Source organism: Protopterus annectens, chromosome 17.part0 (assembly GCF_019279795.1).
Source record: "Protopterus annectens isolate FY-2018-M chromosome 17.part0, PAN1.0, whole genome shotgun sequence".
In the NCBI taxonomy this organism is placed as follows: domain Eukaryota; kingdom Metazoa; phylum Chordata; order Ceratodontiformes; family Protopteridae; genus Protopterus; species Protopterus annectens.
The window spans coordinates 805263377-805280531 of NC_056751.1; the positions used below are offsets into that span (position 1 = coordinate 805263377).

General features: G+C 37.8%; 1 protein-coding gene across 1 annotated transcript in view; it reads left to right on the forward strand.

Moving 5' to 3' along the window:
• Window positions 1–17155, forward strand: part of SWAP70 (switching B cell complex subunit SWAP70) — a 1273088-nt gene that overhangs the window by 1219126 nt on the left and 36807 nt on the right. The window contains exon 11 of the mRNA XM_044059373.1: window positions 5650–5746. Within this exon, the coding sequence (XP_043915308.1) occupies window positions 5650–5746 (97 nt within the window). The remainder of the gene's footprint in view (window positions 1–5649; window positions 5747–17155) is intronic.

Consider the following 17155-nt stretch of genomic DNA (forward strand, 5'->3'; position numbering starts at 1 on the left):
GCATTGTTCAGTAACATAGCCTGTGGCATGGTTTAGGTAAAAGGCCATCACCACCCCACTGTGCATTGTTCAGTAACATAGCCTGTGGCATGGTTTAGGTAAAGGGCCATCACCACCCCACTGTGCATTGTTCAGTAACATAGCCTGTGGCATGGTTTAGGTAAAGGGCCATCACCACCCCACTGTGCATTGTTCAGTAACATAGCCTGTGGCATGGTTTAGGTAAAGGGCCATCACCACCCCACTGTTCATTGTTCAGTAACATAGCCTGTGGCATGGTTTAGGTAAAGGGCCATCACCACCCCACTGTGCATTGTTCAGTAACATAGCCTGCGGCATGGTTTAGGTAAAGGGCCATCACCACCCCACTGTGCATTGTTCAGTAACATAGCCTGTGGCATGGTTTAGGTAAAGGGCCATCACCACCCCACTGTGCATTGTTCAGTAACATAGCCTGTGGCATGTTTTAGGTAAAGGGCCATCACCACCCCACTGTGCATTGTTCAGTAACATAGCCTGTGGCATGGTTTAGGTAAAGGACCATCACCACCCCACTGTGCATTGTTCAGTAACATAGCCTGTGGCATGGTTTAGGTAAAGGGCCATCACCACCCCACTGTGCATTGTTCAGTAACATAGCCTGTGGCATGGTTTAGGTAAAGGGCCATCACTACCCCACTGTGCATTGTTCAGTAACATAGCCTGTGGCATGGTTTAGGTAAAGGGCCATCACCACCCCACTGTGCATTGTTCAGTAACATAGCCTGTGGCATGGTTTAGGTAAAGGGCCATCACCACCCCACTGTTCATTGTTCAGTAACATAGCCTGTGGCATGGTTTAGGTAAAGGGCCATCACCACCCCACTGTGCATTGTTCAGTAACACAGCCTGCGGCATGGTTTAGGTAAAGGGCCATCACCACCCCACTGTGCATTGTTCAGTAACATAGCCTGTGGCATGGTTTAGGTAAAGGGCCATCACCACCCCACTGTGCATTGTTCAGTAACATAGCCTGTGGCATGTTTTAGGTAAAGGGCCATCACCACCCCACTGTGCATTGTTCAGTAACATAGCCTGTGGCATGGTTTAGGTAAAGGACCATCACCACCCCACTGTGCATTGTTCAGTAACATAGCCTGTGGCATGGTTTAGGTAAAGGGCCATCACCACCCCACTGTGCATTGTTCAGTAACATAGCCTGTGGCATGGTTTAGGTAAAGGGCCATCACTACCCCACTGTGCATTGTTCAGTAACATAGCCTGTGGCATGGTTTAGGTAAAGGGCCATCACCACCCCACTGTGCATTGTTCAGTAACATAGCCTGTGGCATGGTTTAGGTAAAGGACCATCACCACCCCACTGTGCATTGTTCAGTAACATAGCCTGTGGCATGGTTTAGGTAAAGGGCCATCACCACCCCACTGTGCATTGTTCAGTAACATAGCCTGTGGCATGGTTTAGGTAAAGGACCATCACTACCCCACTGTGCATTGTTCAGTAACATAGCCTGTGGCATGGTTTAGGTAAAGGGCCATCACCACCCCACTGTGCATTGTTCAGTAACATAGCCTGTGGCATGGTTTAGGTAAAGGGCCATCACTACCCCACTGTGCATTGTTCAGTAACGTAGCCTGTGGCATGGTTTAGGTAAAGGGCCATCATCACCCCACTGTGCATTGTTCAGTAACATAGCCTGTGGCATGGTTTAGGGTGAACAACTTAAGAAGAGAATCAGCAAATGCCTACTTGACACTTTTTTAAGACAATCTGGAATGTTGTTGGGACCCACTGAAGACGTACTTAGGATACAGTTCTTAGAGAAAGGCGGAGGGTGCGGCTGGTATGTTTGAGTTAGGGATGATAGTTTCAAGGGAGAATTTTTCAGCAAGCTTTCTAGTCAATATATTGGCAATGCCGTTAAGATTTTTTTTTCTGAGGAGAATGGAGGCTAGGCTAGCAGGTTTAGTATTTTCTTTGATTTGGGTTTCAAGATTAAGGTTTGTTAGAACAGGTGTAGTGTGTTTAGAAGTAAAATGTGCGAGATATGAATGCTTGGTGTTATAGAATTTAGTAAAACATTTAAAAGCCTAAATTTTTTGCATTTGTTGAGCAGTCTATATTGAAAAACATATTTTGAGTGAATTTTGCTAACTGGTAAGGTTAATAGCTGGAGCTGTTAGAATAAACAGAGCAAATGGGGTCGTACTGTAAAAGCTGGAATTAAAAAAAATATCAAGTAAAGCTAAAGGAATCAAACAATCACATTTGGTAGGAGCATTTTTTCATGTATATAATTTTGTAAAGAGAGAGTGAGTAGGAAACTTTAGAAACATTACTTTAGAAATATTGCAGTACATAAATCATTTCAGAAATGTGGGATATAACCTGCTTTGTTGAGTATGACAAACTGAATGTAAATAACTATTTCAAATATAAACATCTGAATGAAAGTTTTGTCCTAGATCAAACTGTAAACAAGAATTAGAAATGCAAATGCATTTTAATGAATATTTTAGTATCAACATTTTGTGAACATTTGTGAAATGTTAGATAACAAGTGGGAAAAGAAATGAAGTAATGTGAAATATGAGAAGTCTGTATGGTGATATTTTTACAAAGACAAAGTTTATATGTCACAGTAGTACTACTCAAATTTATGTTATGATCAGTTGGGGTGATATCTATGTGCAACATTGGGTATGTGAGATGGTAGTATAGTGCAACAAATTTGTGTTAAGTTAGGATATATATCATCAGACAAGAAAGTAAAGGGTATAAATGATGTGTCAGTTCAGTACTGGGAGAAAATTATTGAAATGATAAGATTTTTTTTTATAAAACGTATATTTTAAGTGAAAAAAAACAAAAATAATGCTTTTGTTTTAGGCTGTATAGTTTACAGTCATGTTTTATTTTGGTAGTTATAGTATTTGTTTTCAGTAAGTACAACAGGGAACTGTTAGCATCCACCTAAACTACCAGCAGTTCAGTCCGACATCTCGTGAAGAACAGAAAGTGATTCTTCACTATTTCTCTGGAGTTTTTCCCATTAGTTCTCCTTTCCCCCCAGCAAGAAAAAAAATAGAAAAAACTAAATAGCTAGCAACATACTAATTGTTTCCAAACATAGGTTCAAACCATATCATATAGTTGATACCGCTTCACAGTTTCTGTTGTTCTCATATGTTTCTGAAAATCCCCTGACAGACTCTGTCACCCTGACCTTATCAAAAGGCTCACACATAATTGTTATTCACTCTCAGCATATTAAGCATTTCAACTGCAATCTCAAAAAATAGAGTCATGCCAACAATTGGGATGCAGCTATATTAAATCCAGTATATCTAGCACTTGTTATGAGGAACACTGGCTCAACATGTAAGACATTTGCTTTTAATGCCATGGGGCTGTGGGTTCTGTCCTTACACAAGGTGCTTAGTTTAATGCCCTATTACTTACTCCACAGTGCAACACTGGGGGTGCTGAAATTCTGAGGTACCATCCTTCAGATTAGATTTTAAGTCAAGATCCCTTCTGCTTGAGTTTGTAGTGGCTCATGTAGGTGTAAAAGATCTGATTGCATTTATTGAAAAGAATAAGATGATATTAAATACCAGCAATAAAAAATTGAATAAAAACAGTTTTATGTTACAAAAGTAAAAGGAAACTGAAGTCATACAGTTAATGGATCCAAACATTATAAACAAAAACAAGACTGAGATCTGCAGAACATCTAATATACAGTAAAAATCTGAAATTACTGACAAGCCATTCCTCTCTTCCATACTCACCAAAATCAAAACATAATTCTTTGTAATTCCTGATCCATTTGCCTTTGCTTACTGACTCTCTGCACAACACCCTACCAAAAATTACCTTAAACAGAACACCAACCCTTGTCCGTTTTATCCTGTATTACCTTAGTATCATCCACAAAATATCTCTAAGCAATCAATGGTAAACTAACATTATGAAACTTCCCCCTAGCTAATGTATTCCTTATCCCACAAACTCTCCTACATTAAAAAAAAGGGGGGGTAAGTTTTCTACACTAGACACACATTTATAGAATATGCATACTGGCTGATCGCCCAGAGACAGCTACCAGATATGGCTGCACTGCAGTTCACAATTACACTAATGCTGCCACCAAAGCCCTGGTTGTCTTAGTTCTGAATAGACCCCTTACCAGAAATGCACAGAAAGTACTGCAACACAACTCCTCCTACCATTGCCTTTAGTGTTCTCTTGGGCCATCAGTTCAGGTCAGTTTGCAACCAAAAATCCTTTTATATTAAAGAAGCATAACATTTCCTCTTCCCTTACCAAATAATGTCCAGAGCTCTTTAATAATCCAATCAAATTCCCCCTGAATAAATTTCCAAATTTATAGCACATTGTTTATCTGTACAGAAACTAAATATGACAGCATTAATTAATCCTAAATTGCATTTGCTTTGGTTAATATAAACAGTACCTATTTTACCAATGTTCAGTCTGAAACCTCAAAAAACAAATTTATAATAAATCTATTTCTAAATAATCAGGAAAACAGTAGACACTCTCTAAATAACTGGCTACACCAAACAATACAGAATTCATCAGAGTTGCATTTTCTCAAAGGTATCTTAAATAGCTTCCACATGCTTATTGTTGTCCTCAGGTTTTCCTGCTTCAGAGACCATTCTCGTTGTATCACGTCTAATTTTACAAATCCATTTCCCACATTTGTTTTCTTTTCTCTACAAAAGGAATTCATCTTTTATTATCCTTGCTCTCACATACCTTTACTTTTAATCCTTTTCAATACCAAGCCATCTTTATTCAGCTCATTTTCCAATATTTTAGCTGGGTCCATTACCTAGAATTTTTTGTTAAGAGCTGTATCTATGTCATCCACATAATTATCATCCACATAATTCAGTAACAAAGGGAGTTCTTCCCTTCACCTCCATGCAACAAGAGTCCCTATACTCTTAAGCACAGAAATAAACTCATTCATCGTTAAACAGAAAATAACCCACCCACTCACAAGAAAATCTTGCCTAGTCCAACTACTTATTTTTCAGACTGATTCTACCATTTATCCCCATAACCATCCTCTTGTACAACTTAACCTGCTTATAAGGAGCATAGTCAGGTGCTAGGTCACAAGTGACTGAGTGGCTAATTCATTTGAAAAGTTTTGTTGGGCAGTAGACAGCCTGCATTTACAGTGCAGATTGCCATGCAGAGAATACAGGTTATGAAATGGACATTAAGGATAATATGTCAGTATCATAGTTATTAGCAGTACAGTGTGTTAGAATAATAGCAGAGGGCAACTTATTACACAGGAATGATGTATATTCACTGCAGTCCAGAATACTACATTGCATGTGATAGGAATATGGAGCTTAAACATAACCAGGCTGAAACAGATGTAGAAGGGAGACAGAGTAAGACAGAGGAGGAAGGAAGAGAGTCAAAGAACAACTGTAATCAAGTTTTGACCTGTTCAGATAGATGCTACAAATGATGAAATTCCATGTTTGACTATTCTGCAATGAAGCAACACTCATAATATTAATGTTAGAACTAGCACAACCTTTTGTTGGGCCCTGTATTCAGACAGATAATTCTTTTTTTCTGCATTTTCTTTGTTACAGAAAGTTCAAAAGAAGTTGGATGACGCAGCTAACAAGACAAAGAGTTGGCGGGACAAAGTTGCTCATCAGGAGGGCCTGCTACGATTAATACAGCCAGGTAATAATAAATTAGTAAGGAGGATTTACACTAGCTACTGAATTCTGTTTTCAGCATGTTAAAATGCTTTTACTATTCCCACATAATACTCAGAGTTTGTAAAATATGGTGGGTTACAACTGGATCTCCATCTGATCATAACCAACTTGTCATATGTTTGATTCATAGATGCCAAGAAATTCACCTCAAGAATTTATACATATACCAACTCTGAAATCACCATAACATGGAGAAAAATTAATATTCTAGTAAAAGACTTGTTATATGAATGCCTGGATTTTCAGCTATTTAGTCTCCATATGTCAGGACTTGGCAAAGTGGGTCCCAAGATTTCAAAAGGTTACCATTACCTTCATTTTTTCTTTTTATTTCCCATGTAGTATTATATCCCAGTTTATATTCTGAAATCCTTCCCCATACACCCATTTTGAATTTTTTTCCCCAAAAATCTTTATAGTTAAATTATTCTTTATAGTACAAAAACTAATGCTTTGTAGTTTCTTCTTCATTACGGTCTTTATATATTTTCTCCCCCATTGCTTCATGTTTCATATTATTAACAGGCAACTAATCCAATAGTAATCTTCATAACAAATTTTTAGCCTCATAAAAATTGTCAAAGTTTTCCCTTCTATTTCTTCTTGCTTTTTGAACCTTATATCTTCCCACAGATATTTTAAATAATATTTTTCCATTGTTATATTATAGCAGTCCTTGTTATCTTTTTAACTTCATCCTCAGCTTCCCATAACTTCTTCTCATCATATTCTTTATTCCATTATTTCCCTCTTTTTTACTTTTCTTTCCTTTTTTTATTTTTTCTGTCTTTCCATATTTCAAATGCAGTATTTTCCCTTTTAAATTACATTCCTTCTCCTTCATATTTTTTATTATCCAAAAAGGTGTATGAAACCGAAAATATATAACTAACTGATTTTTTTTAAATTCAAGCCTCCTCCTTTTTTATTCCCGATCTTGATTCCCAAATAAAACTGAAAACATCTCAAATTACTATTTTCCTATTTTCCATAGAAACACATATACACTTCCAAAATATCCCAACGTTCCCTGTAAATGTATTTCACATATACACTTTCTTTCTAAAGGATAAGTAGAACATTTTCCACCAACTTCATTATTTCACACCAAATTTTTCCACTGTTTTGTTATTTTTCTGCTTTAACCAAACCTAATTCCTAATATGTTTATCTAATTTCTAGTAAAATATCAGTCCATCCATCACTCCACAACCCACTTTCCCATTTTTGAATATGAGGCTGGGATGTCATTTCAACAGTGTTAATCATCTAAAGCCAAGGTTTACACTGCCGGGTGGATCTCTATTTCAGCAAACCATTTATTTTTATCTATCCTTAATCTTGTTTTAATTAATCCCCTTTCCATCCTTGCACAGGTTTCCTACCATACTATTTTTGTTATAATAATTAAATCATCTACATGTGAAAGACACAGGTATTACTATACCTTTCTACAGCGCCCATCTTGCTTCTTGCTTCTGTCATTTCACAAATGCATGTTTATATTATTGCATTCATTACTGGGACAAATGAACATGTACATAACCTTTTCAAATTTATTTTCTTTCCTAACAAACACTTACTATAACCTTCATCCAAAATGTCTCAGAACACTTCTTTAATCTTTTATTATTTTTCCCAACCCCATAGTCCCCAAAAATATCCCACATTGCCCCGAGACTTACCAAATCAAATGGTTTTCCTGTATCACATGCAACCAACCTTACACTCTTATTTCCCCTAAAATCAGCATCTGTTAGTTCTTTTGTAGTGCACAGGTTGCTGTGATTATGCTACAAAATCAGAATAAAGATAAATCTGTTATGTGCTACTGTAGTAAGAGGGCTGATGGTAACATTGCTTTCACAGATGTGCAACAATTGCTAAGTGTTATGACAGTCTGGTATAAGGGAAGGGACATTCCTTCCAATCCCTCAATATCTTTCCGTCTATGTCTGCTAAAGTTTACAGATGTTAGTCTGTAAGTAACTTATTTAAATTAGAGTAGTATTTAAAAATAGACCCTTATTTTTTCCTTACTTGCTGTCTATGCAACGGCACTCACTAAGTGTTTTAATGACTTTTAAAGCAGTAAAATGCATTGCATTTTTTTCCTTTTGTAACTGATAGCATCAGAAGTAGATAAGACTCCATACACTATATAGAGTTATGATCGGGTCTCACAGATCATAACACATTTTTATGCAATCCCCATTTTTTGCAATATCTTCATAAAGTTTTTATAGTCAGTATATTCTAGTGTTATTGGTCTCTATTTCTTAATATGTTTGTAATCTTTCTTGCAAACAAATTTAAAAAACACAAGATGTAGCTTTTCATTCTCTAACCCTTCCTCTAACTATTCATTCAGTATTTCCACAAATATGTTTTATTTTACACTGATCCCTTTATAAAATCCATAACTCAACCCATTCATGCCTGGTGTTGATTATTCCTTCTATTCTTTTATATGTTCTTCCAATTCATTCAAGTCATTTCTTTCTTCTAGTTAACATTTCCCTTTACTTTCCACCTTCCATTTCAACGTCATCCTTATACAGTTCTACAGTTTTTTTACCATCTCCATATTTTTTTTTGCTTACATTTTACTACACCGTTCTCATCTACCATTTTGTACTTCTTACCTTCCATTCTTTTCACATCCTTTCCTAAAAAGAGTGAAACATCTTCATTTTTCCTTTAAAAATATTTCTGTCTATACAATGCAATGTTACTTTTTTCTTTATTTTTCTCATACATCTTCTTTTCTATTTCTTTTACTGTATTACATCAATCTTCCATTCCTTTCTCAAAATATTTCATCATATTTACATATTCCACTTTACTTCTTTTTTACTTTTCTATCTACTTCCAAAAGTAATTTGTATATTTCTCATTAAACACTATACACCATTCCCCCATGTCCTTCCAAACATTAATTACAGTCTCCCACAAGTTTAACAAAGTCAAGAAAACTCAAATCTGCCCACTTTTTTCTTGTAAAACCACATTTCACAAATGTGATTGAAATCTCTCTATAAGCTTTATTATGAAAAGAATGAGAACCAGAGTCCCCTTCTGTTTACCGGCTCACTTTTTGTTGAACAAACGTTTGTATTTTCTCCTTAGCATGTTTTACATCAAAAATGACTTTGATCCTCCAGGAAAAATATTCTGAAGACTGCTGGGTACAGCAGCTTGAATCTCACACCTGCCTCTTGATATTCTGTGATTCCTGGGGTAAATTTGCTTCTCTCCTGCCTGGTATACAGTGAATCATCATTTCCACTACAACACTCTACTGTCTCCAGTTTTTAATATTTTGCCTTTCTCCCACAGTTTTGTCAGGATCAGCTCTTTTTGCTGGAATGATTCCATCTATTTATACACATATTGGCTGCTTTTTCTTGGCCAGGTTTGCTGTGTACACATGATGTGCCCTTTAAGTTAACAAATTCTGCTGTGGAATACCATCCTACGTGCTTATTTGTGCTTTCATAAAAGCAATATAATATGTTCCTTCCAGGTTCAACACTACAACAGAAAATGTCATGTTTTCTCTGCGTGCTCTGTACTCTAACTCTACCATTTTTGAAACATCGCTTCTTGATCAGTCTCATAATCAGCCAGCCTTTTCTTCATTTCATCATCTGATTTTTGCAGTCTTATCTGTTGAGCTGAGTAGCTGTTTAAAGCTCCTTCAATTTTTCCCATCTTAACATACTCCTTCAATGTTCTGATTATTTTAATCAACTCTGAGCACATTTGATTTATTTTTTCCTCTAGATTACTGGAAGCCATGTCTTGCATCAAAGCTGGAGCTTGAACTGCCTTTTGCTGAACAGCTGCAGGATTCCTCCCAGTCAGTGTTTTCTCGTCACCTTTTCTAGTTGATTTATTTCAGGTTCTCTAAGTTTCTTCTAAACAGGCATCCAGGTAGTGTACTTACTAGCCAGTAACTAAATTGACTAAAATGTACAGAATTTCTGACCCTAATGTCTCAATTTCTTTGTTCATACTTAAAGAGCTGAAATCAAGCTGCTGATCATTGTGAAGCAATCTTGGTGGTCTACCAACCATTATGTACAACTTTCATAATATAGTGACATTGTCATGGCTTTCCATACCTTTCTCCTTCATTCCTTTATTTTCACTTCTATTCCCTGTAAACATTTTTATTTACTTTTCCTTCTATTATTTCTTTATTATCACCTAACACAGCCATATTGCACTACGATCTGAAAAATCTTCTTTTTCTACCCCAACTGCCACTTCATTCATGTCACCTGAATACGTAACGTAATCTATGTCTGTTTTAAAAAAAGTCCCTGTTTACACATTCACTCTCTGATTTTTCTATTTTCATGTTTTCACATAGCATCACTTCTTTTAGCACCTTTACTTCCTGCATTGTGCTTCTTTTTTCTTTTCGTACTTTACAATTAAAGTCTCCAGTCATTACTATTGACATTTGCAGTCACATTTTTTTAATTCTTCAGACATTTTTTCCTCTCAACATATTTGTCTATGCTTACATTACTATTACCTTCAGACAATTTCCATTTTTTCTCAAGGGACATATCATTATCATTCCTGGTATAACAGTTGTTACATCTAATATTTTTACTTCATCTTTTCTCATTGTCATTCCTAACCCAGAACATTTTTCTATCATACTGACCATATAATCTTTTCCCCTCATACAGCTTTCATTTTTTTTTCTTTTGTTTGTTGCATCTGTATCCAGTAAACATAAAACATTCATTGTTTTCTTTCTGCATACTTTAACAACCATTAACCCCCTCACTTCACTTCTTATACTGTTCACATTTAGTCCCAAAATACCTAAATCTTTCGTTTTCTGCATTTTTTCTCATAAGAATATTTTTTTTTCTCCTTCTCACCCTCTCTCTCTCGGATACATTCCATTTCTTTCTGCTTTTGTTCTTCCCCATTTCTGCGTCACCTTCTTCCTCTTCTTCACATTGCAGCCCATCATACTTAATGTTCTGTTTGTATCTGAATCTCTTCTACCATAAGTCCTTCTCTTGCTCATTTTCTTCACCTTTGGTCAGATTTCTTTTGATTTCTTCCTCACTTAAATCTTCTTCCCAAACGTTCTTTCTACATATTGTCTTTTCTCCCTCTCAAGTTCTTTTTCATGGACCCTTTTTTTCCCACAATAGAAGCATGCTTTCAGTTGACCCCGATACCTAGCAGTTGCTCTTTTCTCATTCAGCATCATATTATTTGAAAAAATGTTGTAATTTTCCATCTTGCATATGCATCTGAAAAAGTCTCAAAAGTTACTTCACAAAAGTCCTTCAACCACAAATGTATGAAAGCTCTTATGACATTTAAAGTAAATCCTAATTGTTATATAACATACTCCGTAATGTCATACCTGTCAGTAGTAGCACTGGTTTTGTTTCTTTTTCTTACCGCTGCTCTTTTTTTTCTGAAGCTGCTTCACTTTTGCTCCTGACAAATGCCTCTCTTCGCACTGTACACTGCTTCTTCTTCCTTGACTTACAACACTAAGTGTGCCTCTTTAGTTGCAGCCTCTGTAATCCACTTCTCTACCATGGTATCAGCTTCATTACCTCACTGCTCCTGCAATGCTCAATCCATCATAGCATTCCAGCTTACCTCCTCTTCTTCATTTTCTTCTTCACCCCTCGTTAAATTCACCGTTACTTTGGTATCCAGACTTCTGCTCTCTAACTCCATATCTAGGATTTCATTTTGCTCTGATTCACTCTCCAGAATTTCTCCACCAGCAATTTTTACCCCTTCCTACATCCTGGAATTCTCTAAAAACTAATGAAAGCATTCAGGTGCTTCCTAATGCCTGAAAGAGCATTAGGAGGCAACTGAAGAGCAGAGAGGGTCCTCTCCTGTTTGGCATCTACTTCTCAGTAGTCCAGGCCAACACAGAGGGACTCTGGCTAATCAAGTTCGCAGACAACTGCAAGCTGGGAGTTATTATTAACTCCCCAAGTGATGTAGACATCCTATGGAAAGGCCTCACTGAGACCAATGACTGGTGTTGAAACCATGGCCTTAAGCTTAATGCCAGAAAATGCATCATCATCCCCTTTGAGGAAAAACTCAGTGACCACTAATTACCACATTGATGGAAGCCCACTGAACACTGAAGGCGTTGTAAGAGATCTGGGGACATAGGTTGACAGCAACCTCTCCTTCGACCACCACATTGCCACTGTGGTCAGAAAGTCCTTCTATCTGGCACATCTCATTACCAAGGGTTTTGCATCCAGGAAGAAAGAGGTCATCATCTCTCTATTCTCTCTATTCTTCCCTCATTAGGCCAGTCGTTAAGTGTAATTCCCCCATTTGGCATGTACCTCACTAGACACGTGCAACAGCTGGAAAGGCCACAGAAGTACCCCACGAAGAGGATTCTAGGCCTTAAACACATGTTCTACATGGACAGACTCAAAAAACTCCAGCTATTCTCTGTCTCATATTGTCTACTAAGAGGCAATCTCTGCTTGGCTTACAAAGCCATGTCTGACCCAGCTCTGTTAGAAATGTTGCATCTAAAGAAATCCCAATCCCTGTGCAGCACACACTTCAGAGACCTCAACCTCATTACCACAATCAACAGAACATGCTGGAGGGACAGGTTCATAACCCAAAGACTGCCCTTGCTCTGGAATAGACTTCCAATACATGTCAAGCAGAGCACCTCACTGGCCCTCTTCAAGAGAAATCTTGATGAGTGGATGGGAAATAGAAAGTTCACGCCGGGGATCACTCCAGTGGCTCTGCTTGATAGAGGCACTGGGAACTAATGTTGGGTGGCATGATGCAAGAGCACTTTAGGGGCTAGGCTTCTGAAGGCTCCAGGGCCATTAGCCTATTACACACCTATGAACCTAAAAGAGTAAGGGAAGTTCCCTGTGCCCTGGCCAAATTTCCTTTAGTCAGTATGAGTACCACCTTGAGTCTTCCCTGAAGAGAGGCCACTGGCCTAGTGGGGCTAACTTGGTCACCACAGTATGTGTGACTAGATAGATACATAGAAAGAGAGATAACTAAATAAATAAAAGCTGTTAGACACTGTTATGCCACATGACTGGGTGAAGTTGTAATAACTTCTAAGTGTTAAGCACCTGTAAGCACAGTTAAGATTGAGTCTTGTAGTAAGGTAGTGCTTAACATGTTTATCTTTGCCCAGTTTGAGGGCATATTCACAATATTCCATGTACTAAAGGGATGTTATTCAGTCCTTATGTGACATCTATGCTTTAAGCAGCTTACATCACTTTATGAGTACAGAACATGGGTTAGAGCTGACTTTCTGACTGTTTTCTGTTCATTGATGAGTATTTCAACCATTGAACCTTCATTTGTTATAGGATTCATTACAAGGTTTGGACTGTTTAGGCAAGGAGTACATATCTTGACATTTAAATTACCTCAGGTCTAACCCGTGAACCTTTTCAAATTCTTAGTAGTTATATTAGAAATTGCTCAGTGTATGTTCAGTTACATATTTACATTTCTGATTTTCAGTTCATAATAACCACTGTTTTTGAATATTTCTACTTGTTGTCTGTATAGTTACCCGTTCCAAAGTAATAAATCCTTGGAAACCATAAATTCATTTATTTGATGTTGTGATAACAGCAGCTTCAAATGTTACTTTAGTGTTGATCTATTTATATTGTTTCCTTCCTTAAGTACACTATACTACAGCGCAGGACCTAGTGGCAGCATGTAGTACAATGGTGGTCATTGCTGCTGTACTTGACTGTCCAGTATAATGGTTTACAGCTGGAATGTCTTCTTTTCAGTATTTGCATCTCTTGCCTGTATCCATGCAAGATTTTGTTTTTGCCGAGATATCCATTTCCCCCGCATCCTAAAGGCATGCTTACAGGTAAATTAGCAAAACTCTGTTTCCTACAATGGTGTGTGTGATGGATTGTCATACATTTGTACATGAAAGTCTTAATCCTGTTGCATCAACCTTCTGAGACACAAAGCAGTCTGTTTCAGTGTTGCTTGTCAACAGGAGCAGCTCACATTGGCTGTGAGTTTATGCTGGACTCCTGTACTGTGGCCCAGAATAATCACTGGAGCAGTTCACACTGGCTGTGAGTTTATGCTGGGCTCCTGTACTGTGGCCCAGTATAATCACAGGAGCAGTTCACACTGACTGTAAGTGTATGCTGGACTTCTGTAACAGTGGCCTAGAATAATATATATAGATGTACCTCAAACAGTAGCACCTCTTCTTCATTGTCAGTCACTTGCTGTAAGCCTTGGAAAGGTGAGAGTAGCCGCATGCCTCCACCCCCTCACACCTTCCAGGAAAGCCCTTTCATCCCATTCACTGAAACTATTCAAAAAGGTGATCACAGTCATGTATCTGTGTTTACCCAGCTTTATGTCTGTAAATGTTTGGTACTTTATACCATAATCCTGATCATACCAGATGTATGCATGACAAAAACCTGCCATGCATATTCCTTGCAGATCTATCCTAGGGGACAGCTGAGCCTGTAGTGTACATTACTTATTTGGACTTATAATTCCTTTAAAAGATGCACTTGAGTAGAGTAGCATCAGTTAGAATATGACATTAGTCAAAGAGCTGTTGTAGATTCCTGTTATCTACAGTGTGTGATAATAAGGCACTGATCTACTCCTTGGTTGAACCAAGTGTCAGCTGTTGTTAGGTCTTGTTTCTGTTGTAGGATTTATCTTTCTTCCATCTAAGAACCTCTTAGTTGCTGTGTATACCTTGGTTTCTTTCAGAATTGTCAGCTATTATCATATATAGAAACTAAACACTATTACACTATAAAAACACAATAGTTGAATAATAGTAGCTGCAAAATGTAGAATAAAATGTAGTTTGACAACCATGAGATAAAAAAAAAAATCAAGATTCAAAAGTTAGTTCAAAACAACGGCTCTTAAGAGGCCTCTCAGAACTTGCCAGTGTGGGAGACTGCCTCAGCCACTGATGGAAAAAGGTTCTAGAGGTGTTGCTCTTTCTAGTTAGTATGGGAGACTGTCTCAACCACTTATGGGAGTAGGTTCCAGAAGGGGTCTATATCACGCAACCAAAACAGCAAATACTTGAGTTTCATTACATCGACACATATTACGTGGAGTGTATGAAAGCCGAAACACCTAAACAACAAAATTCATCATATTAACTTACCAAAGTTGGCCAACATGAACAGAATTACATTTCCTAATCATTGCATTTGATTAGGAAATGTAATTCTGTTCGTGTTGGCCAACCATGGTAAGTCAATGTGATGAATTTCGTCATTTAGGTGTTTCGGCTTTCATGTCGCGTGGGTTTCCTCCGGGTGCTCCGGTTTCCTCCCACATCCCAAAGACATGCTGCAGGTGGATTGGACACTCTAAATTGGCCCTAGGTGTGAGTGTGTGCATGTGTGTCTTCTGTGGAAGGTAGGGCTCCAGGCTGGCAACTTGACACCGTAAAACTCCACTGCTAATCATGAGCGGACAAGGTGATCCGCTGTGGCGACCCCTAACAGAAAAAAGCCGAAAGGAGAAGAAGAAGGTGTTTCGGCTTTCATACACTTCTCGTAATATGTGTCGATGTTAAGGCACTCGAGTATATGACATTTCGGTTGCGTGATACAGACCTTCCAGAAGTATGGTGTCTGATGACAAAAAGCAAGTTCACTCTTGGAAAAATATAAATATGTTGATGGGCTGTTTGGGACCAGAAGCTCTCTCAGGTTAGAGGAAGAAGACATTCATAGTCAGATATAGTTGATGTGTTCTCACTGTATCATTTGACATGCAGAAAAGTCTTCAGTAGTAGTTGCGCTTTATTGTTCCATTTACCCTTGTCTAGAGGGCACCTTTGTCTTTTTAATTTCTCCAAGTGTTTTGGGTTTCTGATACTGTGGTGGGAGTAGACCCCATTCCTTCATCAGGGAGTGATTAAAGTTCATGAAATTCGGTCTTTGATGTTAGCCAAGAGTGCTCTTCTGAACAACTGCAGTGTACCCAGAATTGTCTCCATCTGTAGTTCTTATGTGGTTACCTGTATTGGTAGCATATTGAATTATGATTGCAAATTATTTATTAGTTCTGTTACTCCTACTACTATTAGAACTGTCTGGTTAGCTTTCTTAAGCATTGCTCTCATTCCTGTTTCCAAATTGTGGCATTTTATAACATTTTGTCTCTCTGTACATAAAACGCTGTAGTCACTGGGTGTAGCGGTTTACTTGCATTTCAGTCTTTTTCCTGTGAACTACAGTATTTGTTTTTTTTTGCATCTGTTTTCTCAGCTTTTGGTAATGGGTGATCTCACGTGAGCCAAACTTAATCATTGTCAATAATGGCTTTGTGGTTCATGTTTCCAGTACATTTCAGCTACTTCTGTAATGTAGTATTTGCATAATCACCAATGCATCAGTCTTGCCACTTTATTATGCCTTCAGTATTAAGAGTCTGAGCCATGAGTGTATCACACCCAGCAACAAGATGTGCAGCTGTTTCCAGTTTTGTTTTTTAGAACCAACATTTGTCTGTTTCTTCCATTTTTTCAACAGACTTTGTAAACCAATGAGCATGTAACTCACTATCTTGGCATGCCATTATTAACATTTCATCTTTTAGTTTAAAACTTACTTTTATTTGACCATTCTTGTGTCAAATCTGTTGTGTGAGTGCAGATATATTTCTCAGTAAGTTGGACAGCTGTGTGACGTTCTGAGCCCCTATAACAAGCAGAAGCATCAAATGCTCATGTGCTGTGACCCAACTCAGGAGCCACTTTGTTTTGGGTTGCTAGATAAAAACTGATACTGAGCACGAACAACGCTGCTGTGTTGGTGATCTGTATATTACTATGCTCAGCATACATGATGTAACCTGTTTTGTGTATTATGCTGGATGTACTGTATTTGTATAACTTGATGTTGGAGCTTTTCTCCCCGGGTCTCCGCTGAAAATTGACCTGGTCCAGTCGGAATTTCCCGGTTAACAAATGTAAAATAAATAAATAATAATAAATAAAAGAAACCAAGGCACAAACATCATATGGGATTGCAGTACAAAGGACGACACATAACCAGCCTGTCACAGCGGTGATGCAGTACCAGTTGCTTCCGATGTTTCTTCTTTATTGCCAATGCTCAAATCCTCCTTGAAAACTCTCCTTTCACTTCCCTAATCAGTTACTCCTCTCTCGTATACTTGTACTGTATGCTGTTAGACTAATTGTAAACATAACAAAATGAGTCATACTTACTAATGCTGCTGGAATAGGCATCCATATAATGATGTTTCCTTGCATATATCCAACTAGGAGAATTCACTTGAATCCTCCCAATTCTCTTCA